The 27,276-nt window shown below is 43.8% G+C and overlaps 2 protein-coding genes and 1 pseudogene across 3 annotated transcripts; 1 reads left to right on the top strand and 2 right to left on the bottom strand.

The window, feature by feature from the left end:
* Nucleotides 1–1,677: 1,677 nt before the first annotated feature.
* On the bottom strand, nt 1,678–27,276 carry LOC309703534 (E3 ubiquitin-protein ligase TRIM21-like; annotated as a pseudogene). Its single transcript, XR_014280843.1, has 2 exons — nt 26,947–27,276; nt 1,678–5,411 (listed from the first exon to the last, which is right to left on the bottom strand). The product of XR_014280843.1 is annotated as an E3 ubiquitin-protein ligase TRIM21-like (transcript).
* On the top strand, nt 13,650–15,685 carry LOC309703210 (putative nuclease HARBI1; the record flags this gene model as incomplete). The annotated part of the gene is made up of 5 exons (XM_082527922.1): nt 13,650–13,700; nt 14,077–14,122; nt 14,820–14,932; nt 15,018–15,129; nt 15,210–15,685. 5 exons carry the CDS (start codon nt 13,650–13,652, stop codon nt 15,590–15,592), a joined length of 705 nt encoding a protein of 234 aa, XP_082384048.1. The 3' UTR covers nt 15,593–15,685.
* Nucleotides 15,655–17,783, bottom strand: LOC309703640 (uncharacterized protein; the record flags this gene model as incomplete). The annotated part of the gene is made up of 7 exons (XM_082528570.1): nt 17,400–17,783; nt 17,211–17,281; nt 16,862–17,038; nt 16,248–16,309; nt 16,109–16,171; nt 15,965–16,024; nt 15,655–15,882 (listed from the first exon to the last, which is right to left on the bottom strand). The coding sequence occupies exons 1-7, from the start codon at nt 17,570–17,572 to the stop codon at nt 15,655–15,657; spliced, it is 834 nt and encodes a 277-aa protein (XP_082384696.1). The 5' UTR covers nt 17,573–17,783.

The raw sequence follows: 27,276 nt of genomic DNA on the forward strand, positions 1-27,276 counted from the left end.
AGTCCATTGTTCATTCAATGGACTGGTTTCACTTATTGTACAAATGTACTCTTTATAAGATTGGGGAAACCTGCAGTCAGCTGAGACTGAAGAAGTCACTTGGATGAGTGATGAAACGTTTCTCCCATTGAAAAGGCTACATACAGATGAACAAAATCAACCTTTTGGGATGTATAGGAAAACAAATGCTCTCTTTTTCAAGTCCCTGTCAGGACTCTTGCTTCAGCATTTTAAATGTTCATTTCTAACAAGTCGGCGTATATCTAGCGTTGCTATCAGGGTCTGTCTTCTTACTCCCATTGCCAACTCTAGGCCTCATTATGGTCTCAGTGGTCTCTTCCAGCCTACAGCAGCTTGGGCCTTAAGGCACGGTCTTCTCCCACCTGTCCCTTGCAAGTCTTAGCTTTTCACAGCCTCTCTACTCTGTCAGCTATCAGGTGCCAAGCACAGCTCCCACCACTCACATTTTCAGTCTTTATGGCTCTTTGTTCTCTGTCAGCCATAAGTAGCCCTGAGCCAAGTCAGATGTGTTTTCCACTTAGCCATCACCATGAACCAGTTGTTAGAACCTCTGTTGACTTTTCTGATTCATAAGTGCATAATGCGTCTCCCTTGCACTCATAAGGAAAGTAAAAAAATCGACACATTTTAATCCTGCAACATTTCACCGTGTCAGTTTGTCATAAATTGGACTATTTTAGGATTTCAGTTCATCTTTCCAATAAAGCTGGCAGCTCTGAAACAGCTGTTCTCTCTGAGGCTGTTTTGCATGTAAATAAAAGTGAAATAATTAAATGTTCTGTGAACAGACCGTCCAGTGGAGCTCCTCAGGGCTCTGTGCTTTCACCACTTTGTTTTCTATGCTAATGAGTGTCAGAGCACGTCAGCATCAGTCCTTCAACATGGTCACAGCCTCTGATGAAGGTGTTCAAATGTGGGGTTTTCATCCAGGTTTACACTTAAACAGTCTCCATGAAACGGGCCTCTGCCCTCATTCATCCTGGAGATCACTCGTCTAAACCAACCAACATAAAGAACGTGATGTTTTCAAAGCGAACACGTACACACAGTTGTTATGGAGACGATTAAATTTAGGAGCGATGATTTGTGAAATCCTACATGTGTGTTCTAACATGCTTTAATGATGGCACGAGCTGACAATGAATAACATAAAGTTAATAGTTAATCTGCAACAAAACTTTTTCACCGCTTCAGTTTTTGGTCTTTTCCACATACGGTTGTTGTTGTCATGGAAACAGAAACCAATCGGGCCTTGGATGGACGTCGGGAGTTCTTAACAGCAGCTCGTTGTTCATTCTGATGTTGTTTTTTAATTATATTTTATATTTAATATCATATATTGGCCTTTTTCAGCTTTATCTGAAGGGCCACAGGTCAGACTCCAGCTGGGCCTGCCGCTCTCAGCCTCACTCTGAGGAAGCCCACAGTCTGTCACAGTGGAAACTACACCGGGGGACCCCATCCTTGGGGTGGACCCATTTTTGTTGTAGCGTGTTTTGGGGTTTAAAAGCCACAGAGACGCGGTGCTTAGAAAAAATGCATTTCAGCTGTGCTGATGCTCCTGACACGTTGGAACGTTGGGTTGTGTTGCGTGGTTGAGAGGAGGCGGCAAAACACCTAGCAGGCTAGTCGGAAGAACACACACCCACGCTGGTATCGGTAATCCACGGTGGTTCTTTAATACGCCTTCTTCAACAACCATATAAAAGCCCGGCTGAACGGCTGCGGCTCAACAACATAACGCCCAGCGTTCATACAACCCAAGCGTTGCAAACAAAACAAGAAGAAAACGTAAATCCGTCCCTCGTTAAGCAGAAGCGTGCAGGCACGTGTCCTCATAATCCCAGAGAGAGAGCAGTGGCACAAACTGATGACACCATCAACCCTCGACTTGGGTGTCTTAAAGGGACACCACACCATAGTGGCTGTCACAACGTATAAGACTGGGGAAACCTGCATTCAGCTGGACCTGAAAAACACTATGTCCAGATAAACACAATCAACTTTTGGAGAAAAATAAAAGATTCTTCATCAGACTAACAACTAAAAACATGACACTTACCTTAACAGTATGGGCTACATCAAATATATTCAAGACCGACAACAACACTTCTCACTGCTGCTAATTTTAACAAAACTAAACAAAAAGTAGAAAAAGGCAATTCACCAAGTCTTGAAAAGTAAAACTGAAAAATAGAAACACAGAATAAAGTAACACATCCATCCAGATCTTTACCACCAACAACATAAAATCTATCTTGATTAAATGGCCAAATTCTCCAATAAATGAGCAATAATAAAGTAAGAAAAAATAAGACATTCAATTTATGGACGCTCAAATTAACAGAGCGACATTAAACGCACCTCATTGCCTGCCGTAGCGTTCTTCGCAGCTGCACTTCACCTCAAAGGTCGGTTAATACATCGGATTGAACTTAACCAAAGTCCAATTAAAGGAAAATAAATGTTTCTAACAAATACAATGAAGAAGATTAAAATAATTCACTGTCAGTTACTGTCGCTGTGAGTTTGACGAGGTCAGCTGCTTCATTTGGTTCTGCCTAAAGTTCTCTCAGTGATCCAGTGTTTATATGATAAGATACGTGTTTAATGCAGAGAGTTGGAATTACAAGTTGGTAAGAAGCTTTTTAACAAAGGTTTGATTTAAGCTTTAAGTTCAAAGGTGAAAGAAATTTCACGTTTGATGAAGGAAGATCAAGGCTAACAAGGACATAGGTCAAAGGTCAAAATAAGGTAAGGTGAGAAAATATAATAGATATATATAATCAATCAATAAGGTGAAAATATCAGATAAAAGGGTTTTTTTGGTTATAAGGAATAAAGAGGTCAAAGGTCAAAACAAGAGACACTGGTAGAGACCTCAAATCATTGTTACTGAAGAAGGAGGAGTTCTTTAACAGTACGACATTGATAGAGTTTGTTTGTGTGTTTGAGAGTTCAGACTGAAAGGGAGCGCACAATCGTGTGTGTGTCTGCAGCTGTTGTGTTGTTGCTGCATCGTTGCCTCAGGGGGAAAGTTGTGTGTGTGTTATGCAGACTAGCAGAGACTGCAGCTGTCAGCAGCCACACACACTTTCTATTCTTCAAATCAAATCACAGTGAAACATGTTCACTGACAGCTCAGCTTCAGCATCGTCTTCATGCTGTGACTGCAGCCGTTCAACTCTGTTTGTCTTTAACCCAAATCATCACAACATGCAAATATAATCATCAAAATGATGTGACTGGAAGGATGCAGCAGTCTGTGCTCCACCTTTCTCCTCCACACCTGCAGGTGGAGAACATGGATGCATGAATCTCTACAGAGTTCTTTGAATATTATCCGTCTCATCAGTTTTCAGTGAACAAAACTCCTCACAGAGCCAAAATAAGCAGTTTGTATCCAACATAACTCAGCTGGACTCTGATGCTCCGTATAACAGCCACACATGAGTCTGGATTCACTCAAAGTATTGAACAAACTTTATTGTAAATGAAGCTTTTGGACATTTGTTCTCTGATATTTGCTCTTCAGCTCGAGTCTCCATCAGTGGGAACATTTCCTGATTCAACTTTTCTTCTGTTCAAATCAAACTCCATGAGAATCAAAGTGTGAATCAGAGTCCTGATGATCAGATTCTATAGAAACATGGAGACTGTAGAGGATTTACACTCAATATGTTCATTTGTTCCCTTCAAGAAAAATCAATCATTCATCCAATAAAATCAGTCGTTGATCAGTTTGATTGACAGGACATGATCAGAGGTGCAGAGTTTTTACCTCCATCATTGTTACAGGGACTGAAGAATGGGTGGAGTTTGTGAGTGAAGGAGCAGCCAGTAAAGGAGTAGATCAGAGCTGCAGCACCTACATCATAAAAGGAGACCAGACCCTCCTCATAATCCACAAACACCCCCACCTTCTCAGGACCAGGATGGAGACAGAGACGGACTGAAGGGGAAGCAGCAGCTATGTACTCATTTCCATTTCTCAGCATCACAGTCCAGAAACCATTTCGAGGACTCGCTGTGATTTGTCCCTTCCTGTTGATCGACTCTGTGGCCACTCCTAAAGCCCACTCAGTCTTTCCTTTAACCTGAACCTCAAAGTAAAATCTGCCTGAAGAGAAACTCTGCTCTCCTAAAACACAAGGACACAGAGAAAATCTCTCTGGGTTGTCTGGAAGTTTCTTCTCCACATCACTATGATAAACTTGTTTTCCATCATCAGACAGGATGAGTTTAGGATGAGCTGTATCAGGATCCAGAGTCACATCCACCTCATGCTGCTGCACCCTCTGCAGCTCTGCAGCCTCAAACAGCTTCTTCTTCATGGGTTTCCTGATTGTCTCCTCCAGCTGAGCCACAGCTCTCCCCACAGTCCCCTCATATGATGGTGGATGAACTCTGACCTCTGTCCAGTCCTTGCTGGGTGGAGCAGCTTTCAGGGAGGATAAGCTTTGGAGGAGGTGGAGGTGGTCTTCAGAGCGTGAGAGCTGCTCCATCTCAGAGCTTCTCTCCATCAGCTCAGAGATTTCCTGTTCCAGATCTTTGATGAGACCTTCAGCCTGTTTCTCTGTAGTTTCCTGTTTGTCTTCGATCTCCTTCATGAGCTCCTTCAGGCGTCTCTCAACAGACTCCATCAGAGCCGTGAGGACCTGAACACCTTCTGCTTTCTGTCTGTCTGCAGCATCTTTACTCATCTTCACCGACTCTGTGATCTCCTGAATCTTCAGTCGTCTCTTCTGGATCATCTGCTGAATCTCAGCCTCTGTCTTCTCCAGCTCTGCCTTCTTTCCTTCATATTCTTCTCTCAGAGGAACAAACTCGTGGTTCTTGTGGTCTAAAACAGAGCAGAGCACGCAGACACATGTCTGGTCGGTCTTACAGAACAGCTCCAGGAGTTTATCGTGCTTCGTGCACATCCTGCCTTCCAGGTTCTCCACAGCATCAACCAGCTGATGTCTTTTCAGACGTTTCACTGTCAGATGAGGCTCCAGGTGAGTCTGACAGTAGGAGGTCTGACACACCAGGCAGGACTTCAGGGCCTTCAGTCTGGTTCCAGTGCAGACGTCACAGGGAACTTCTCCTGGTTTGGCAGCTTGTTGCTCTGAGCTGCTGCTGCTGGCTTTCTGCTGAGCTTCACGTCTGAACTGAGCAACCATCTCAGAGAACAAAGTGTTGACCCTCAGCTGAGGTCGAGTGTAGAAAGTCTCTTTACACATGGGACACTGACAGATGACATTCATGTCCCAGTGCTGACTGATGCAGGTTTTGCAGAAGTTGTGTCCACATGGTGTAGAGACTGGATCAGTGAACACATCCAGACAGATGGAGCACAGAAACTGATCTTCAGATCGCAGATTGCTGGCAGCAGACATGTCTGCACTCTGAGGGAGAAAGAAAAGAAACATTTGATTCAAAATTCACTTTAAATTTCATTTTACAAAGAGAGAAACAAGCGTCAGTAGTCTGAGGAGCTTGGAGAGAAAAGCGTCTGGACTTCTTTGAGTTTCTTGAAGACGTTTCATCAGAGAAGCTTCTTCAGTTCTCAGAGTAACTGGTGGAGACCCAGCAACACACTCAGACACAAACTGGTTCATCCAAACACAAACCTAACATCGTAGTGTCTGCTGTACAGTGCAGCGTCCAGATGGACAGGATCAACGTTTGGGGATGAAGATAAATACAGTCGTTACAAAGAAGTGAAATTGTTTCTCTGACTATTTTACAGAAGGTCCAAGATTCATCCAGATCATTTGTATACTTGAATAAATCAGTTTGTTGGATATATTCCATCAATTACTGTGAAGTAAACTTCGACCTTGTTGGTGACTAAATACTTCTTATTGTACGTCCAGATCAACGAGCCATTAATATTAAACAGTGACTGTTCCAGTAGAGCTGACAGTGAGGAGGACGATGAATCACAAACCTCAGAAATGTGTTATTAACTGTTGATCCAGTATTTTAATGGCATTGATGAGAACATGTTTATTCAGAGGTGTCAGTGGGTCTTTCTCAATATGCGTACTTGTGCGTACTTGCGTTCTCGTGTACTCGTGATACGTCATCAGTCGTAGACCAAGTACTGTTCCAATTCGAAGTACGCATCAAGCCGAGAACGCGAAAAAGTCCCGGATGTGTCCCCACCTCCGAAATGGCCCGAGCGAGCGGCCGCCAAGGAGTGAGCCGGTGTGTACCCGGACGCCCACCCCCAGATACAAAGAACCACCAACGCACCGACACCTGAGGGAGTCCGCCACCGGCAGGGGAAGTGGTGGTGGGTGGAGATAGGCCTCCAAACCTTGGAGGGCCCGAGATGTCCCCAAAGAGGTGGCGTCTGATACCCAACCTGACATATAGACACAAACATACAGGCACACACAGACACAAACATCCATTCCCACACTCATGCTCTCATGTGCACTTCACACTCAACCGACGTGGAGACAGACATAAAGAGACGCTGTACACACGATCACACTCCCCAAGCGTACTCTACAAACCGGGTCTAGGTACCCTTGCCCCTGGAGGGGGGAACTGCACCCAGACCCAGGTGGTGTTACCCTTTTCCCTACGGTGGGGAGAGGCAGACCGCCCCGACTCCGCAGCAGCAGGGAGGCCCCACACTCCAGACCGCAGTCGGACGGCCAACTCCTCCTCCTAGCCCCCCCGCTCGAAGCAGGCCGCAGAGAACGGGGGTGAGAGAAGACTCCAAACCTCCCTCCACCCGCTCATTGTAGTGTTGATGCATGTGTGTTCTAAGGTGCATTTAAAACCCAGGAGGGCATGGAGCTACCTGCCAGAGAGCAGCAGGTAAGCGCATAGTCCCTCCTGCTAGCCCTCAATGTCTACGTGTATTTAAAATTGAGAGGTGGGCAACGACGCCAGGGGTGAGATGTACACCCTGATGGTAACTTGGGTTCTGTGTATCGTGCCCACCCCCAAGATCCTATATGTATGTGTAATGAGAGTGTGAGTAATGTGAATGTCTAAGTTGTGGGATAAAATTGAGGCAGAGGCAGCCGGAAGGGGACAGAGGGGGGGGGGGGGGTAGCCTCCTCTACACCCTGGTGACACACCCCTACTCCGAGGCCCTGCATGTGTGGGTGGTTGTGGTGGAGCGGGAAGAGGGAGGCAGCTGGAGATGGGGCGGGAAGGAAGGGAGGGGCAAGTGACCCCTCCCTGGGGCCAGCTCCCCCGCTGACCCCAGTAGGCACCCCCATACTCCACGACCCATCAGGGAAAGGGGGCCCAGGCCCATCCAGACCGGGGCCCAGTGCAGCAGCACCGCCCGGCCCCACAGAGCCCGGGACAGTCCACCCAACCCCACCACAGAAAAAACTGCACCCACCCCACCATCCACTCATCTTCCAGACTACATAAGACAATAGACGCCCAGGCTGAGATCTTCCTCCACCTCTCCTATATCTCCCCCTCCTGCAGAGAGAGTTCCTGAAGAGAGGAAAGCTCCTGCAAGATGTGACAATCTCCACCACCAGTTGAAGAGCCCCCCAGGTGGCTCGACGCACCGGCGGCACCCTGCGCCAGGGCCAGGCCCCCATGCACCCACCCGCCCACCACCCCGGCAACACACCAACCAGGACCCAAGCCCCTGAGGCCCGGCCAGGGCCCCAGCCCAGAGACGGAGCGCCTCCAGAACCTCACGCCCATCCCGGACCCACCCAGGGGCAGCCAGGCTACCAGGTCAGTAACCCACGTCCGTCAGCACAGACCCTCCCCTAGCCCTGCTGCACGCAGCCACGAGGAAACCGTCACCTAAGAGCCAACAGAGCCCCCAATGGGACATGACCGCTACCCCGGTTTGAGCCCCCCAAGGAAGATGCCTCCGGGGAACCCCCCGACGCCCTAAGCCTGTCCCTACCCCCACACCAATCACAGCAGTGAAGGCGGGACCAAACTATGACCCCCCACCCCCACTAGGTGATGGAGCTGATCAAAGGAGCCCAGAGCAATTGATCTGATGTGGTGGCAGAGGCTGTATCAAGACTAATGTAATCTAATAGATAATTTCTATATTGGTTAGAATTAAGATTATTTTTATTTTTCCAGTTCATGAGGACTGTTTTCTTGGCTATGCATAGGGCAGTGAAAACCATATGGGCTATATTCTTTTCTGAAGTGACATTATCTAAGCTGCCCAACAAACACACTAAGGGGGAAGTTGGAATGTTACATTTCAGACACTTTGATAAGTCTTCACATATCTCGCGCCAAAACTTCTGAACTGGTGGACAGAACCAAAGAGCATGGATATAATTGTCCGGTGAATTAGTTTGGCAGTGTGAGCAGTTGTTGGTAGACGTAAAGCCCATCTTGAACATCCGATGACCTGTATAGTGCACTCTATGTAATATTTTGTATTGAATTAATTGAAGACTGGGATTTCTGATTAGATGAAAGGTTTTTAAGCAAATCTGAGACCAGAAGTTTTGGTCTACGTTAACTGATAAATCCGCTTCCCATTTTGCAATAGGAAGTGATATTGATTCATCTGTTTTAGAAAGCATTCTGTATATTTTGGATAGTAATTTGGGGGTTTTAAGAGTAAGAAATTGAACCACGCTTGGTGGTGTTTGTAGTTCAACTTGACCCGGTTTAAATTTCTTTTTTACTATGGATTTAATTTGTTGATATTCTAAAAATCTTTTCTTGTTGATCCCATATTGTGTAACTAGTCCGTCAAATGAAATAAATTCTGTTCCTTCTAGTATATGTTCTAAATATTTGATTCCTTTACCACTCCAATCTGAAAAGTTTATCATATTATTGTTTTGTAATATGTCAGGGTTGTTCCAGATCAGTGTACGTTTGCATGGGATTAATGAAGACGCCGTCAATTTTAGAAACTCCCACCATGCTGTCAGAGAAGAGCTGATGTTGATGCTTTTAAAGCATTCACGTCGTTGGATGTTTGAGCTGATAAATGGTAGGTCTGAGATCTCTAGATTATTGCAAAGTGCTTGTTCTACATCTAGCCAAGGTTCATCTAAGAGGGTATGTTTTAGCCATCCTGAGATAAACTGAAGCCTGTTGGCTAAGAAGTAGTGCTGAAAGTTAGGTAGTTCTAATCCTCCTTTATCCTTGGTCTTTTGTAGTGTTTTTAAGCTTATACGTGGGGGTTTATTTTTCCAAAGGAATTTGGACATACATGAATCTAGAGATCTAAACCAATCTTGTGGCGGTTTAGTTGGGATCATTGAGAATAAATAATTTATTTTTGGTAAGACCATCATTTTTATAGCGGCAACCCTTCCCATGAGTGATATGGGTAGACATTTCTACCTAGCCAGATCACCTTCTACCTTCTTTAAAAGTGGGATATGGTTTAATTTAGTTAGATCTGCAAGCTTGGGAGAAACATTAATACCTAAATATTTTATATTTCCCGATTGCAGTGGTGTAGAAGAGGAATTATGGAGGGAGCAATTAATCAGTAGGACTGTAGATTTTGACCAGTTAATTGAGTAATCTGATATTCTTGCAAAAGAGTTTATCAATTCAATCACCCCAGAGATATTGGTTTGTGAATTTTGGAGAAAGAGTAATACATCATCCGCATAAAGGCTGATTTTATGTTCCACGTTCTTGCATTTTATGCCCTTAATTACTGAATTCTGTCTAATTGCTGCTGCTAGTGGTTCAATAAAAATTGCAAACAGTGAAGGGGAGAGTGGGCATCCCTGCCTGGTGCCCCTCAAGAGACAGAAGCTGGAGGATGTCTGGTCATTTGTTCTGACACAAGCTGTTGGGGAGTTATATAATATTTTTAACCAGTTTATGAAAGAGGATCCAAAACCAACTTTGTGTAAAGTTGCAAATAGAAATTTCCAGTTAACTCTGTCAAATGCTTTTTCTGCGTCTAAAGAGAATATTGTAGTTTCTAGGTTTTTACTGTCAAAGTCAAAGTCAAAGTCAACTTTATTTGTCAATTCTGCCACATGTACAGGACATACAGAGAATAGAAATTTCGTTACTCTCAAACCCTAGATAAATAGCAAATGAACATTTAAATATAAGAGAGTGATTAAAAAAAATGCAAGTAAAATAATTAAAAAGTAAAAATTTAAATAAATACAATACAATTTTACGTATAACAAGAAAGCTATACAATATACAATATACAATATTCAAGTAAGGGTAAATGACATTGAATGTAAACCAGGCAGAGTAGTGCAAATAGGCAAATAGTGCAAATGGAGATTTAGTAATGTACGGTAAGAGATAGTGTAACAACAAAGTCTTATGAGGTAATGGCAGTCCAATGCTCCACAAAGTGACTGGTAACTGGTGCAGGCCAGTGAGTGAATCAGAGAGTGTGTGTGTGTGTGTGTGTGTGTGTGTGTGTGTGTGTGTGTGTGTGTGTGTGTGTGTGTGTGTGTGACAGAGTTCAGTGGGGGAGAGGGGGCAGAATCGGGAGGGAGTTAAGCTTCCTGACAGCCTGATGGATGAAGCTGTCCTTCAGTCTGCTGGTCCTGGCCTGGAGACTCCGCAGTCTCCTCCCTGACGGCAGCAGCTTGAAGAAGCTTTGCATTGGGTGCGTGGGATCAGCCGCTATGCAAAGGGCTTTCTTAGTGAGATGGGTGCTGTAAATGTCCTGGAGGGAGGGGAGAGAGACACCAATGATCCTCTCTGCAGCTCTCACTATGCGTTGGAGGGTTCTATGACAGGACGCATTGCAGGCTCCAAACCACACAGTGATGCAGCTCGACAGGATGCTCTCGATGGTGCCTCTGTAGAAAGTGTACATGATGGGGGCTGGTGCTCCTGCTCTTCTTAGTTTGCGGAGAAAGAAGAGACGCTGCTGTGATTTCTTGGCCAGTGCTGTGGTGTTGTACGTCCAGGAGAGATCCTCTGTGATGTGCACACCCAAGAACTTGGTGCTGCTCACTCTCTCCACAGACGCTCCGTCAATGGCCAGAGGAGCATGTTGGGTGTGCATTCTCCTGAAGTCCACAACAATCTCCTTCGTCTTCTCCACATTCAGAGAGAGATTGTTGTCAGCACACCACGTGGCCAGGCGTCTCACCTCACTTCTGTAGTCGGTCTCATCCCTGTTGCTAATGAGACCCACCACCGTTGTGTCGTCCGCAAACTTGATGAAGAGGTTGGAGCTATATGATGGAGTGCAGTCATGGGTCAGCAGAGTGAAGAGGAGGGGGCTCAGCACACATCCCTGCGGGGCCCCCGTGTTTAAAATGATGGTGCTGGATGTATTACTGCCGACCCGTACTGCTTGAGGTCTTCTGGTGAGGAAATCCAACAGCCAGTTGCACAGTGCACAGTTGTATGAGTAGTCTATCAAATTAAGTAATCTACGTGTATTTGTTGATGAGTGCCTACCTTTTATGAAACCAGTTTGGTCAGGATGAATTAAGAGGGGGGTTATTTTCTCCAGTCTCTTTGAGAGAGCTTTGCAGATTATTTTAAGGTCTACATTTATAAGGGATATTGGACGATAGCTTGAGGGATATACAGGGTCTTTGCCTGGTTTTAGCAGGAGATTAATGTTTGCAGAATTCATATTTGATGGAAGTCTGCCCTTTTCTTTGATTTCCAACAACGTTCTGTAGAAAACTGGTGCTAGAATCGACCAGAATTCTTTGTAGAATTCTGCAGGAAAGCCGTCTGGACCTGGAGCCTTATTATTGGGCATACTTATCAGGGCTTCCTGGAGTTCACCTGGTGTCAGTGGTGAATCCAGTGCCATTGCTTGAGTGTCTAATAATTTTGGAAGAGTTATGTTGTCCAAAAACTGATCAATTTCTTTTTTAGATGGGTTTATTTGTGGTGAATACAACGTTTTATAGAAATCCCTGAAAATGTTGTATTATTTGTACCGGTTCATATATTGTGTTCCAGATAAATCTTGAACAGCACATATAGTTGTTTTTTCTTTATTTATTTTTAGCTGGTTTGCTAGAAATTGACCGGATTTATTACCGTGTTCATAATTTTGTAAGCGTAGTCTTTGTACTAAGAATTTTTTTTTTTATCAATAATCTCATTTAATTCTAGTTTTGTTTTGCGTATTTTGTTCAATGTTTCCTGATCTTGGTGGGACGTGTAGGCTTCTTCTAGTGATTTGATGTTTTTTTCTAATTCCTGAATATTTTTGTTTTCTTTTTTCTTTTTATGTGATGAGAAAGAAATTATTTTACCTCTCATCACAGCTTTCCCTGCTTCCCATAGAACAGAAGCTGATGTTTCGGGAGTGTCATTATAGTCCAGATATGAAGTCCACTCTTTTTTAAAATATTTAATAAAGTATTCATCTTTAAGTAGTGATATATTAAATCTCCAGTTTTTTCTTGGCGTAGTATTATTCTTGTGCATTAGTGTTAAAGATACAGGACCATGATCGCTGACAGCTATAGGATGAATCTCAGTGTCTGAAATGTCGCTCAGCAGTGAGCTGCTGACCAAAAAATAATCCAGACGAGAGTAGGAGTGATGGACATGTGAGAAAAAACTATATTCCTTACTGGTGGGGTGAAGGGAGCGCCATGCATCGCAAAGACCAAAGTCGCTCATATACTGTTTGATTATATTTGTGGACTGCCAATTACGCTGAGTTCCCGCTGTATTGAGCCTATCCATGTCTTCATTTAGTCCAAGGTTGAGGTCGCCTCCAAGAACAAGTGTGCCATCTAAGTGTTCAGAGAGTGCACTGAAAAAACCGTGAAAGAATGAGGGATCATCAACATTTGGACCATATACACTTGCAATACATAGCTTTTTATCAAGTATAGATAGTTTAATGATTAAGAATCTGCCCTCTGGATCTATAACTGTATCAAGTACTGTGAAATTAATATTTTTATGTATTAAAATTGCTACTCCCCTTTGTCTAGAATTATAACAAGCTGAGAACACATTAGGAAACTCAGGTGTTTTAAGTTCATTCGAACCTCTAAGAGGTCTGTGGGTCTCTTGTAAAAGGACAACATCTGCCTGCAGTTTTTTGAGTTGGTTAAATATTTTTAACCAATTTTTGTTTTGTTTTTGTTTTGTGTTTGTTTTGTTTTTTCTCTTTATGTTTGATTACAGGCTGCTTTGTCGGCCCGGAAAGCCGAGGCTGACCTGGACTCCTGCTCTCCCCTCTACCATCTTTGCTCACTCCTCTACCATCTTTGATGTGACCCTGACCAAATGCTACAGCAGCTGGACCCACAACAACAACCTGAAAACGTCAACAGTGCTGCAGGAAAATGATCTCATGCAGCGGAGACGGAGAGCGTTAAATCCAAGGCCCGTTTCACTACACGGGGAGATTTCCAGACAGCTTCAGCTGACAGAGCTGTGACGAGACGCCCATTAAGCCTGGAGGAAAAGTGAGGCTGAGCAAAACAATGCTGACCTTAACAATTCTGCATTAAAACTGTGCAGGACAGTGACGGACCAACACAGATGATCGGGCAGCAAAAAGGGCGTGCCAGAGACAGGAGGAGTAACTGAGGTCAGGAGGTACCTCAGAATGGACAAAAGCACCAGGAGAAAATAAGCTGAAGGCACAAGTGTCGGGGCTCGGCCAGGAGCTGACCTCTGAGAAGAGCCGAACAGCAGAGCCGCAGAAGGCCGTGGACAAAGCAAGGGAAACATCAATGGACTTCACTCTGACCTGTACGGAGAAGACTCTGAGGTTTCTGCCCTCAGTAAGAGCTCAAAGCATCAGAGCAGAAACTGAGCATGGCTCAGGAGGAGCTGGCTGATAATCGAACCCATCAGGCTTGGAGTCCCAGACACAGGACTTGAAATCAGGCCGGAGCTTGCTGGAGCAGGAGGTTGCCAAATCTGACGAAAAAGCTCCAACAGCAGGAGCAAACCCTGAAGGAGCTACAGAAGCAAAAGGGTCAACTTAAGGAGGAGTGGAACAAGGAGAAGATGCAGGACACTGGAGAAAAGGACTGCCTCAATTGGGGCCAGAACCAGTATGGACAGAACTTTGAGCAGCAGCATCAATGGATGCAAACAGACTGAGATGGAGGAGGGCAGGACCCCAGGGCACGCTTCAGGCCGCGGTTTACCCAGAACACCAGGGCCCTGTTTCAGGAAGCCGGTTTAGTGGAAAAACTGAGTAAGTATACCCTGAGCTAACGAAAACTCTGGGTTTTCGGTTTCACAAAGCGAGTTCAGCTGCAGCCTGAGTGAGTCACTATGACGACACACGCCGTGAAGCTAACCTGCCCCCTAGCAGGTTTACTACAACTAACCCTGACTGTCTCCGCCCCTTTGTCGGAAACCTGACAGTAGGAAGTCTCAGACATGGCGTGTCCCTTCCTTGAAGAGCCGGTAGATATCGAAGCCCAAATCCTCCGCAGAGCTCTCCGCCGGGAGAGAGTGATTAGAGCGCGTTTGGACATTTTATCATTTCCTGATGATTTCCTGTGCGAACGTTACCGTTTCTCAGCACAATCTATAATTTATTTGGATAACATCCTCAGGCCATATATTACGCATGTGACACATCGCGGACATGCGCTCAGTCCATTACATATTCTTTGTACCGCACTCCGTTTCTTTGCAAACGGGAGCTTTCTGTACAATATTGGTGACGCTGAGCACGTTTCCAAGGCTACCGTCTGTCGGGCAGTCAGGAATGTCACAGTAGCACTGAAACGTCTCCTGCACTCGTTTGTGGTGTTCCCCGGTCACAGACCCACAAGATTCATCAAAGAGGGATTCCACAAAATTGCAGGTATCAGGAGGACCTAAACGTAATGTATGATGTGGTGATACTTGAACTACTACTTAAATGGTACATAAATTTACAGGGTTCCCAGGCGTGATTGGCTGTATAGATGGCACCCACATCCCAATCATTGCACCCTCAGCAAATGAAGGAGACTTTGTGAACAGGAAGTCTTTCCACAGCATCAATGTACAGGTACATAATTCCCTGTAGCATTTCACACCAACAAGTGATGGCATCATGGTAATGGATGCTAATTTGTGTTCTCTGCACTGTGTAGATCATATGTGATGCTGCCAACATCATCACAAATGTGGAAGCCAAGTGGCCAGGCTCTGTCCATGACTCACGGATCTTCCGAGAATGTACACTGAGCAACAGATTTGGACATGGTGGGTCGAAGTAACTGTGAAATATACAGAGACCAATTGCCACAGGGACGTTTGCACTGACATGTATTCTTCTGTCCTAGGAGAGTTCACTGGCCACCTGCTCGGTGATAGGGGGTACCCATGTCTACCCTATTTGCTCACCCCTTACCCTGACCCTGAACCGGGCCCACAGCAGCGTTATAATCTGGCCCATTGCAGGACACGGGCCAGAGTTGAGATGACCATCGGAATGCTCAAGGCCCGGTTCCAGTGCCTTCGTGGACTCAGAGTCACCCCAGAAAGGGCATGTGACATCATTGTGGCATGTGTGATCCTACACAACATTGCCACGATTAGAGGTGAACAGTGTCCAGCTGAACCAGACGACAGCAGTGATCCACATGATGGACATCCTGACCCACCCACGAACGTACAGGATGGGCGAGCAGTCAGAGACACCATATGCCACAACCATTTCCTGTGACCCGTCAACCCAACATGTCACGAGACAAATACACAGATACTGTGGTCAACTTGTTTTATTGGTCACCCTGTATGTCCTGTGCACAATGAATAAATGCGAATATTAGTATGTTGTACGAACACTGACATGATTCGTCCATCTATGATCACTCCACCCACCCTTAACTGTTGTTCCAGCAGTACAATCTCCAGCTTCGACTTTTGGATCTGCAGCTGGAGGTGCACCATTTCCATGTCGCACTTTCTTATCTTCCTGGCCAGATATGTTCTATACAGCTGCTTCACAGGGAGCTATTGCAACAAAGGACATAGCATTGGCATCCATAGTACATGCCTACTTAGGTTGGTTGTGAATGTGTGCTGGACAACCCACTGCGGAAAGCTTCGTTGTAGGAGTGGCTGGACCCTCTTCCTCCTCATTTGCAGCATCACTCTGCCGGGGACATAGTAGGTCCATGGTGTCATCATAGTGCCACATTGTAGTCAGTTGTTATATTTTCCACTGTACACTGTATACCTCATAGTGTGGCACTGATGCGGCCTCCTCTGTAGCAGCTGTCACTGTGTCGTCATCATGTGCCTGTGGTGGAGACATTTAACAACATTGCTGTTCCACTGTTGACACATGTAGTCTGTGGAGTATTACGAGTACTCACAACTGCATGTCGGTCTGGCTCAACAGGGGGCTGCACCAGATGCAGTACACCATCACCGTCAACTGGGGGAATATGGGGTTCATACAGGTCACTCATGACTTATGTGGGCGCAAATGGCAATTACCAGACATACCAATCACCATACACCTCATTGTCAGTATGCTCTCGGAGACAACCGACACTGAGGGAAGGCAAAATCAGTAGGTGTCAGGGTGGGAACGCCTTTATGAGCTCTATGTTGCATTGAGGTATATGTTCATATGTTACACTCATTGGGGAGGGTACGGAATGTACTACTCGCTCTGTCTCTGGGAACAGGGAGCTCACCCTGTGGGGGGTTAACACACACACACGTATGCAAAATTAACGGACACCGCTATGCACATAATAAAGACGTACCACTGCAGCTCGGTGTGTGTGAGTCTCTCCCTGGGCCCTCACCCGTGCAGCACGTTAACAGTTTCCAAGTGTCTCAGTGTTGTCTATTCACCTAACTGTTTGATGACTGTCATTCTCTGTCAGTAGGACAGTAACTGCACTGCGACATAGTTCATTTTGGTCATGGTGACTGTGCAGAATGGATGTGTGCACGCCATGTATTGTTTTGGATTTACCCCTTATGTAGGCACTTGTGTCTTGCGGGGTTATTGACTCAGAGGATGTCCCCGCAGAGATGCCTTCAGCCACAGGGCGCCCACTGTTTTGGCTGAGGGCCAACTGCTCAGCCTCTGTGAGTGGTGGTGGTGGAGGACCCCCACCTGTTTTCCGGGCCTCCGCTTTTTTTCTGTTGGCTGTGACAGCACACATTTGAGCATACAGAGTAAGCAAGTATGTACTTGTAATGTGCTCAGATAGTTTCAATAAGTGCTCACAGAGGGGAAATTACTGTGGCCTCTAACTGCAATTGATCTACATAGGACACACAGACCAAGCACTATGGCTCATGATACAATTACACCTCACCTGTTTGGACTATGTTCTTGTATTTCATTTTTACTTGCTGCCAGGTACGTTTGGGGCCTGTTGGGTTGCACCTGCGCTCACATCACATCACAAAATAAAATGTATAAAATAACAAATAAAATAACATATGATAAAATAACGTGTTAAATGGGTGGAAATCCCTCGATCAATGTTTACATTACCACTCACGCATTGACTCTGTCGGCTATGTTTTGCCATGCATGCTCCCTTTCCTTTGCAGCTGCGGCTGTGTTGCTTTTTTTCTGCATGATGTGCATGCTGTCGGCATATGCTGCCATCAGAATTTCCGCCTCGAGCGCTGTGAAATACGTCGCCCGCGCCTTCTTTCCCTCCGTCTCCATGGTGACTCGCTTAATCTGTGCTCCGCTTATCAGGGCTTTATGTATCCTCGTCCGCGCGCTTCACTTGGGGTTAAAGCAACTCCGCCTTGATTGAACTAATTGTTATCAGCCTTTCTGGAACGGAATATTCCGAGTTGGACAGTTCGGGGTTACTCAACCGTGAGTGTCGTTTTTCACTCTGAGTTTTCCAAACCGGCTTCCTGAAACAGGGCCCAGAACAGGAAAGTGATGAACACAAACACACACAAACACACACATCTACATGCACTGACTCAGAACGAAGAGAAACACACACATGAACACATATGCACTCGTTGATTGAGTGAGAAATGACGCACACACACGCTGATGCAATGAAGAATGCTTTACTAACAAATGCTGCACACAAACATCCAAATACAGAATCTGTTACAACAACAAGAAGCCATTGATTGTTTATTGGTTAAATGCATTTCATGCCGCCCAGAGGGCATTTGTGTAGATTTGGGGGACAAGGTCTAAGGTGGTTTGGTTATGAAAACAATGTCTGTGCGTGATGTCTGTTTATGGCTTAAGGCCTCCACTGAATTGTTTACTGTGCTTCACACGGCCTGATAAGGAGCAGTGGTACAGAGTGAAAATGATGAATTAACGGTGTGAGCCTTATTTCCGAGCGCCACATTGTTGTGAGTGAGATTTAATTGAAGGAGGAACACACTGAAAAAAAAGGGGCCAGCCCTTGGATTTACGTAAGCATCTCGCGTGTATTTAACACAATTACCTCAGGCTTTAAAGATCTGTACGAAATCCAACAACTCAATTTGTTCTCATTGAGATGACATGATACAATCTATTAAGAGTGGTTATTGCTGAACTCACGGAATTCACAACACCGCATAAGACTTCAAACTACAGGAAAATCACTGGAGTTATAAGAGGCAGACAACGACACACACACCACATGCATGCTGTTGCTATTTATTGTGGATTAACCTGTCAAGGGCAAGAACAAAAGAATTCTGCATCAAATACAGGAAATCATAGCTTTCCTGTATTTCCTACATTGTTGGCATGCTGGTTAGTGCTGTTGCGCCACAGTAAGAAGGTCCTGGGTGCAAATCCACAGTCTGGCTAGTTTGCAGTGGTTTCTCTCTGGGTATTCTGGTTTCCTGCCACAGTGAAAAGCCATACAGTTATTAGAGCTATGTTAATTAATGATTCTAAATTATCCATGAATGTAAGTGTAAATGGTTATTTGTTTCTATCTGATAGACTGGTGAGCTGTCCAGGGTGTACCCTGCCTGGTAACCTATCACTTCAGGGTTATTTCCCAGCCCTGCTGCAACCAGGATAAAGATAGGAGGATAGTAGTTGTTGTAGACCCCTTCAATTTTTATGGTAACCATGATGTAGACTTTGTTGAACCGCATGCAATGTGAAGACAACATGTAGTATTTAAGTGACCAAGTAGTATTTGGATAAAAGTTATTGAATAGTGTTGAAATAAACTGACAGAATTGAAGGATTAAAATATTCCAGGAGCTCAACTGACTCCATCTGAACATGTTTCAATCGTGTTTTATGAACACAAAAGGCACAGGTTTACCGAATATGAAAAGGTTGTGTTGATTTAACTCAGTTGTTTAAGTTTCTACCAAAGCAAAACATTTGTGTGCAGCCAGTGTCCACTATTGAATCAAGTAAATCCAACATGTTTTTGTCAGTGAAAAAAGGAGTTACGGTATCTGTGCTCCTACACAGTATTGTCCCGGGAGGGAGAAAAACTTTCTGGTGAAGTTTTGGTTGATTTTTGGGTTTTGTTTGACACTAGGTGTATTTTATCAGTGAGGTTTGGATTGTTTTCTTTCTCTAAGAGAGAGAAAGATGGTTTATGCTTGGACATGTTTGCAATGGGCCCCAGTATTTGTTACTTTATTAGTATGTTATTGGTTAGGTTTGTTTTTGCTTTTGTTACAGTGCACTGAGATAAGAACATCAGAGAGGTGTGATCCACCGGTGGTGATATTTTGGTATTTTGTGAGTTCCTGATTTAACAAATCAGCTCTTTAATCCAGGCCTGAGAGATTGAACTTTAAAGCGCTATAAAATATTCTTTCTGAAAACAGTCGCAAAGTGTTTTCTCCATGATTATAATGGGCGTGGGAGAAATTCACTTAGATGGGACATTGATCACATGAGAAGTCCTGAGCCTAAAAGGATTGCAGCGAGTCAATCCAGTCCAAAAACCGAGGAACTGTTTTCCTTTAAAATGATGACGTCATCTTGCTGGTGATGTAGGCTCGAATATCAGAATCAGAATCAGAATACTTTATTGATCCCTGGGGGAAATTATTTTTTGTTACAGTGCTCCATTTTAAAACCAACATTAAGACAAGACAGACAAGACACTAACTAAGAATAGTACAATATATACATATATATACATACATACATACATAAGTCACTCATAAATAAATATTTGGAAAAGAAACATGTGTAGTTGTAGCAGTAACCAGTGTGTTAAGTGGATGCGTTGTACAGGGAGATGGCCACAGGCAGGAAAGATTTCCTGTGTCGTTCAGTGGTGCTTTTCGGTAATCTCAGTCTCTCACTGAACGTGCTCCTGTGACTGACCAGCATGTCATGGAGTGGGTGGGAGGTGTTATCCAACATTGTCTTTATCTTGGACAGCATCCGCCTCTCTGACACCACCTTGAGGGAGTCCAGCTCCATCCCCACAACATTGCTGGCCTTACGGATCAGTTTATTAAGTCTGTTGGCATCTGCGACCCTCAGCCTGCTCCCCCAGCATGCAACAGCATAGAGGATCGCACTGGCCACAACAGACTCATAGAAAATCCTCAGCATTTTCTGGCAGATGTTGAAGGACCTCAGTCGCCTCAAAAAATAGAGACGACTCTGGCCCTTCCTGTAAAGTGCTGTGGTGTTTTTAGCCCAGTCCAGTTTATTGTCAATGTGTACTCCAAGGTATTTATAGTCCTCCACAATGTCAACACTGACCCCCTGGATTGAAACAGGGGTCAAGTGTTTCCTGGTCTTCCTGAAGTCCACGATCAGTTCCTTGGTCTTTGCCACGTTGAGCTGCAGATGATTCTGCTCACACCACGTGACAAAGGAGTCGACCACAGCCCGGTACTCTGTCTCATCATCCCTGCTGATATAGGTTGCGCGTGAGACTCCATTATCAGCAATATCTGGTATGAATGTGTGTGGATGTATGCATGTGACTGGACTGTGATGGACTGACGACTAAAAGTTTAACTGACTTGATACTGAGACAAAAACGGTACCGACTTTAGGATTAGTGAATGTCCACAAACAATTCACCCAGCCTGTAAAAGAAGGGTGGGTGTTTTGTCTTGCTTTGTTTTGTTTTTGTAAGAACAGAAGGATGAGAGAGACTAAAGGGGGAGGCTGTAGCTTCACAGGAGTGTGAACTGCAGACTGAACCCTTTAGTTGCTAATTTTGAGTTACTGATGTTTGCATTAAGAAAATTGTGTTTTAGTAGCTGTGTTTCGATTAATGTATCAGATTATATGGTTGGGAATGTTAAATGCTAAAGTGAAGAAAAGGTTTGATTTCACTCATGACTGAACATGTTATTATTAACCATAGCAGGCCACTGTAAAGAGTCAATTAACTTTTATAGCGGTAAAAAAAAAGGCCAAAAAATGAATAACAGGGGAATGATAGACTTGTCACACTCAAAATGGAGATATGTAATGATAAACACTGGGCCCCGTCTTTTAGGTGGTTTGTTGAAATAGTCAGCAATTTAAAAGTAGGATATAACCGACAGGGGCATGTGCTGAGAGGTGGTGCTGCACAAGAACAAGAGCAAAATAAAGAAAATTATTGTGTTTAGCTTTGAGAAATTCAAATTAAAATGTACCATTGCACTCAGAGGATCAATATGAAATTCAATATATGCTAATTTTATATGAAGTACATGACTGATAACTGTTCTGTTCTGAGCTTTTGTTTTTACAGCACCCACTTGACCACACCAACAGTTTCTCGCCACCAACAGGGGGTACTTGCAAAGAATAGGGAGGAATTGGACTCAAAGCTGGGAAAGGTAAGCCCCAAAGGGGGTGACAACACCATAACTTTCACTTATGGTCAAATTCTCAAAATTTGACCCCAAACATGAAAGATTCTTCATACATTTAGAGACAGAGTGGAGGTCTAGATAAATATAATGTCGCAAACCACATAAGGATGGAGCGTTGGAATCGATAAGATGGTGAAATCACACGCAGTAAAATGTTGACCATGTTGATTATGTTTATTCCAGTGTGCAGAGATTGGCAAATCTGACCAGGAAATGTTATGAAATGGATTGTCGGAACAGTCAGCGTTAAAGTCACCCTTTGACAGTCCAGACTAAGATGGCGTTGGACATCTTCAGGGCGGAAAAGGGTTGGTGTGACCAAGGTGTGGTTTGGCTTGTTGTATGTATATTTCATGATCATATGGCTCTGGATGGACAAGTTACCAGGGCATGGAAGGAGGACAGACTCATTAATAATAGTAATAGATTGATAATTGGCCACATTTACAGCTGTATTGACTTGTTGTGGACGCAGTCTGCTTCATGTTTAAGCACTCTAATTAACAGGTTGAAAATAGTGACATTAAAGGAAGAGCATGCGGTGCCACCCCGTCAGACGCCAGTGCCGGTGGGGCTCAGTGATGAATCAGGTGAGCTTCATCCATGGCTGAATCAAAACTAAGTTTCCCCTGCTGTGGTCAGTGAGGGAAAAATGGGGGGAAATAAAATTTAAAAGAGGCTGGTAAAGATACAATTATAAACGTTTATATCTGAAGTAGAAGGGATAAAAAGGGGGTGTTTTACTGTTATTTCAGCATCAGCATTATTATTGCATCAGAATCATATAACAAGCATTGCATTAATGATTTATTGAAGCTTTTGACATTGTACTAACTTTTGTGTTCCAGTGATTGTTATAACCTGAGGTTAACCTTCTATTTACAGGTGTCAGGATAATCATATGATCTCCCATTGCAGGTGTAATCATGATCATTTTTAGACATATTGCAGTTTGTTGCTCATTATAGAGTTGTGTTCAAGTTAATAAGGGTTAAAAGCTACAGTCAGCGCGATGTTTGGCTGATCTATGGAGTGGAGTGACTTTGAGCATAGAAGGCCGCACGCGCTTACATAACACTGATATCATGTTATTCTTTGTGATCTTTTTTCAGTTATATCTTTTGATAAGTTTTAAGTAGTGGCAGTTAATTAAACGACATTCATTTAATATTACATACCTGATTCAGAACATTACACACAGATCAACTTAACAGTCTGCAAAGCCTTGTAGCTGCAATATTGTGTCTCCATAAGGGACAGTTGGCTCCAGGAGATAAGGGGGAGTCAGTGCCTGTCCTCGAGAAAAGGAGAATATTCCTTTGCTGTGTCAAAAAGTAGTCAACGAGTTCATATTCAAGTGAAGTTCATATTAATGCAGGTTTTGTTTCTTGGCAATTCTAAGGACGCAGGCTCTGGGTGGAGCCAGGAGTTAAACAGATCTAACATGTCAATTAAATTGATTTCAATCCATAACACAGGATGACAACACTGGAGCAACGACACTGGATAGGGGAAGGTCTCATACTTTCTAAGATATGAGGTCACTAACCTTTTAATGTTCTAGCTCCGTTGATTTGACACATGGGAATGTGTCAAAAAAGGGGGGGAGTTGAGTGTTAACATGAAACAAGGGTGATATGAACAGTTTTATGACTTCATTGGTGTTTTAATAACTTAGGTTTGGTAAAGCTTAAGACCCAAGAGGTTTCATAAATCATTTTTCCAGGGTTAAGCGTTAATCATTGAAATGAACTGAATTTTTTGGGGGGGAGGGGGCAAATGTTGGGATTAAAAATGGCTAATTTGTTTTTGATGTCTTTTGTTAAAATGAGTGGTTCTAATAATTTTCTTACACACCTTGCAAATGTGCTTATAATGAGTTGGCACTCGGTCTTTTGAAGGTCATAAGCTTTGTTCGGCGTGATGGTCCGGACTGATAAAGTGTAGGAAATGCCTTGAGTGCAGAGGGCTAAATGCAAACACGCTTACACACACATAGGATATGATTAGAATAGGTCCCTGGCTGCTAGCTAGTTTATTGTGATGGTGCTGCTTTTTTTATGATGTTGCTCTTTGCTGTTTGCTTTCTCTTCTGTTTTTTTTTCTCCATACAGGTGACCCAGGTGTTTTGTTTGGTTTTTTTTTTTTTGGTTTTTGTTTTTTTCTTTCTTCCCCCCCCTTCTCACCCTCTCTTCTCCCCTTTGGTTTTCTTTCTCTCCCTCTCTTTCTTTCATTCTTTCTCCCTGTCCTATCCCCCAGTCATGTCTGTCCCGTTTGTAGCAACTGAAAATAAAATAAATTCATAATTATAATAAAGGTCAATCAAATGGACCAATATGGCAAGGCCATGATGATCCACTTGGTAAAATAAATCCGCTTGGCATCTCTCTTGGCCTTAAGACAACAATTCTGATGGCTATAGATCCAAACGGGACACAAAAAAAAAAAAAAAAAAAAAAAAGAATAGGTCCCTGGGACATTCTGAATATTCTAAACCAATTCTGAATCACTAGAAGGTCAGTAGATAACAACATTAGATTATTAGGGCTAGGCAGAGAGGTGTTTTGGTTTTCTGTCTCTTACAGAGAAAGGAACAGACACCAGACGAGGTCACAGAGATACGAGGATCCTTCGCAGCAGAGTCAGACACAGTGACTGCCGAGACACCAACTGGGTCCAAGGGTCATGGCGTTTGGGCTCCGATTAGTCACCTCAAAGGATGGATCCCATAAATACAGCAATAACCATGAAGGGGTTGGCGGAAATCCGGGAATACCAGACCAACGAGGTTCGAGAGGCTCTGGGGCAAGAGGGGGACACGTTCCGGTTCCTTTTTCTGGAGGATACACAGATCGTTGTTTGAAATCGGGGCAGAATAATCCCCTGATCTGTGCCACGACTGAAGGGTTGTCTAACCCCTGAGGTTGAAGAAAGAAGAGCAGAGGATCACCCAACTGGACGACACTGGTAGCTGCAGCAATAAAATAAAGGCTAAAAGCTCCTTGGACAGAGGTTCTAGTCTGAGTACGTCTGAAGGGTATAAGGGAGCACCAAAATAAAGCTGTGGGAGAACTGGGGAGTGATGGGAGTGTCATCTGTACCTGCTATTGTTGTTGTAATAATAGTTTTTCTTGCATCTGAACCACGCAAACACAGAGGTCATCTCACATATGGTTCGCCCAACAGAGGGACAAAGGGCCTCAGGAGTAAGTCGAAATGGACCCGGCTGCACTGGATTGCAGGGTGTAGGTGAGCTCTGGATTCTCCAGAGCTCATCAGGGGGAATGTTGGATTATAATATTATTTTATGCCATGTTAGACCCCTAATTAAAGATTGTGAATTATTATGTAGTTTTGGTTTGCATTATTCTCCTGAATTAGAAGAAGGTGATAACTATTGCATTTGTTAGACTGCTGATTTATTGTGAATGAATGATATTGTTTTATGATGCATTATACTGCTGAGTTATAAGAAATACTGTTCGCAGAAAGTCATTGCCTTATTTGTCTGATTAGAAGAGAATATACTGGAGTTTTCTGCCCCATCTCAGCAGGAGCAGATAAACAGGGAGCCAAGGTCGTAGCTTAGGCGCCGTGTGAGAGAAAGCATGTGAATGTTTAGGCTTTTATGATAAGGTGGGGGCACCAGAGGCTATAAGAGTTTGATCAATGCTCCACCATTTTGAGATCTGATGCTGTCTGCATCAGTGTCCATCTCCCACGCGTGTGATCATTAAAATCATCGTTTGACTCAACCCGGCCGGACCAGTGTTGTTATTGTGGTTTTTCCTCTTGTCTCCATCCCCAATATTTGAATCCGTAACAAAGGCGTATAGCCCATCTTGAACATCCTATGACCAGTATAGTGCACTCTGTGTAATATTTTGTATTGTATTAATTGCAAACTGGGATTTCTGATCCATTGAAAGGTTTTTAAGCATATCTGAGACCAAAGGTTTGGGTCTAAGCTGATCGATAAATCTGCTTCCCATTTTGCAATAGGAAGGGATATTGATTCATCTATTTTAGAAAGTGTTCTGTATATTTTAGACAATAATTTGGGGGGTTTTAGACTAAAAAATTGTACCACACTTCGTGGCGTTTGTAATTCAGCTTCACTGGGATTAAATTTCTTTTTTACTATGGATTTAATTTGTTGATATTCCAAAAATTGTTTCTTGTTGATCCCATATTGTGTAACTAGTCTGTCAAATGAAATAAAGTCTGTTCCTTCCCACATATGTTCCAAGTATTTAATTCCTTTGCAACTCCAATCTGAAAAGTTTATCATATTATTGTTTTGTAATATGTCAGGGTTGTTCCAGATAGGTGTACGTTTGCATGGGATTAATGAAGACGCCGTCATTTTTAGAAACTCCCACCATGCTGTCAGAGAAGAGCTGATGTTGATACTTTTAAAGCATTCATGTCGTTGGATGTTTGAGCTGATAAATGGTAGGTCTGAAATTTCTAGGTTATTACATAGTGCCTGTTCTACATCAAGCCAAGGTTCATCTAAGAGGGTGTGTTTAAACCATCTAGAGATGAACTGAAGCCTGTTGGCTAAAAAATAGTGATTAAAGTTAGGCAGATCTAATCCTCCTTTATCCTTGGTCCTTTGTAGTGTTTTTAAGCTGATACGTGGGGGTTTATTTTTCCAAAGGAATTTAGAAAAATACGAGTCTAGAGATCTGAACCAATCTTGTGATGGCTTATTTGGGATCATTGAAAATAAATAGTTTATTTTTCGCAAGACCATCATTTTTATAGCGCCGACCCTTCCCATGAGTGATATGGGTAAAGATTTCCATCTAGTCAGATCGCCTTCTACTAACATCTGTGACTCTTACAGGATACACTAAGTCAGATAATCTTTGTAAAATGTGTGAATGACTTTTTGAAGTACTGACCAAAATCTGCTGGTTTACAGTATCAAAGGCTTTATATCAATAAAGAATAAATAGGTGTTTTCACGTCTGTAATCCTTATGATCAATCAGATCCAGAATCAATCTAAGAGGAACAGGAAGTGATGAATAACCAGGAAGTGTGGAGTCAGTCTGAAGTCCAGAGCACAGCCTGAGTCCACAGTCCTGAGCAGAGCCACAGTGAGACTGAAGCAGCAGCTCGATGCTCCTACAGTGGATCTGTGGTTACATGAGCAGCTTTCTATGGATCCAGTGTGACTGTGATGAGTCCTGATGAAGTGAACAGAGTGAAGATTTGTGTAGAAGCAGGAAGTGTGATCAGCTGCACTCACCACTGTTGCTGAGAGAAACCTGATGGACTCCAGTGAATCTTCTTTTAGAGACAAACAGGACTCGACTGCAGCTCTGCTGCTGCTCTCTCACACTTTCACTTCTGCAAAATGACGTTGGGCTTCTTGTTTTTCAGCTGTTGCTCCGCCTCTTCCTGCCTCTCCCTTTACAGGAATCAGCCGGTCTGTACTCAGTGACTGTGTGCAGCGGGTGGGAGGAGTGAGGAGTGGTGTGTGGGTTCACACAGTAATGACGGCCTCAGGTGATCAGGAGAAACTCACCTGGATTTCCTTTTTCCACAGCAGACTGAGAGCTTCAGGTGGACCCTGAAG

The sequence above is a fragment of the Aulonocara stuartgranti genome (genome assembly GCF_965226115.1).
Source record: "Aulonocara stuartgranti genome assembly, chromosome: 3".
Lineage (NCBI taxonomy): Eukaryota > Metazoa > Chordata > Actinopteri > Cichliformes > Cichlidae > Aulonocara > Aulonocara stuartgranti.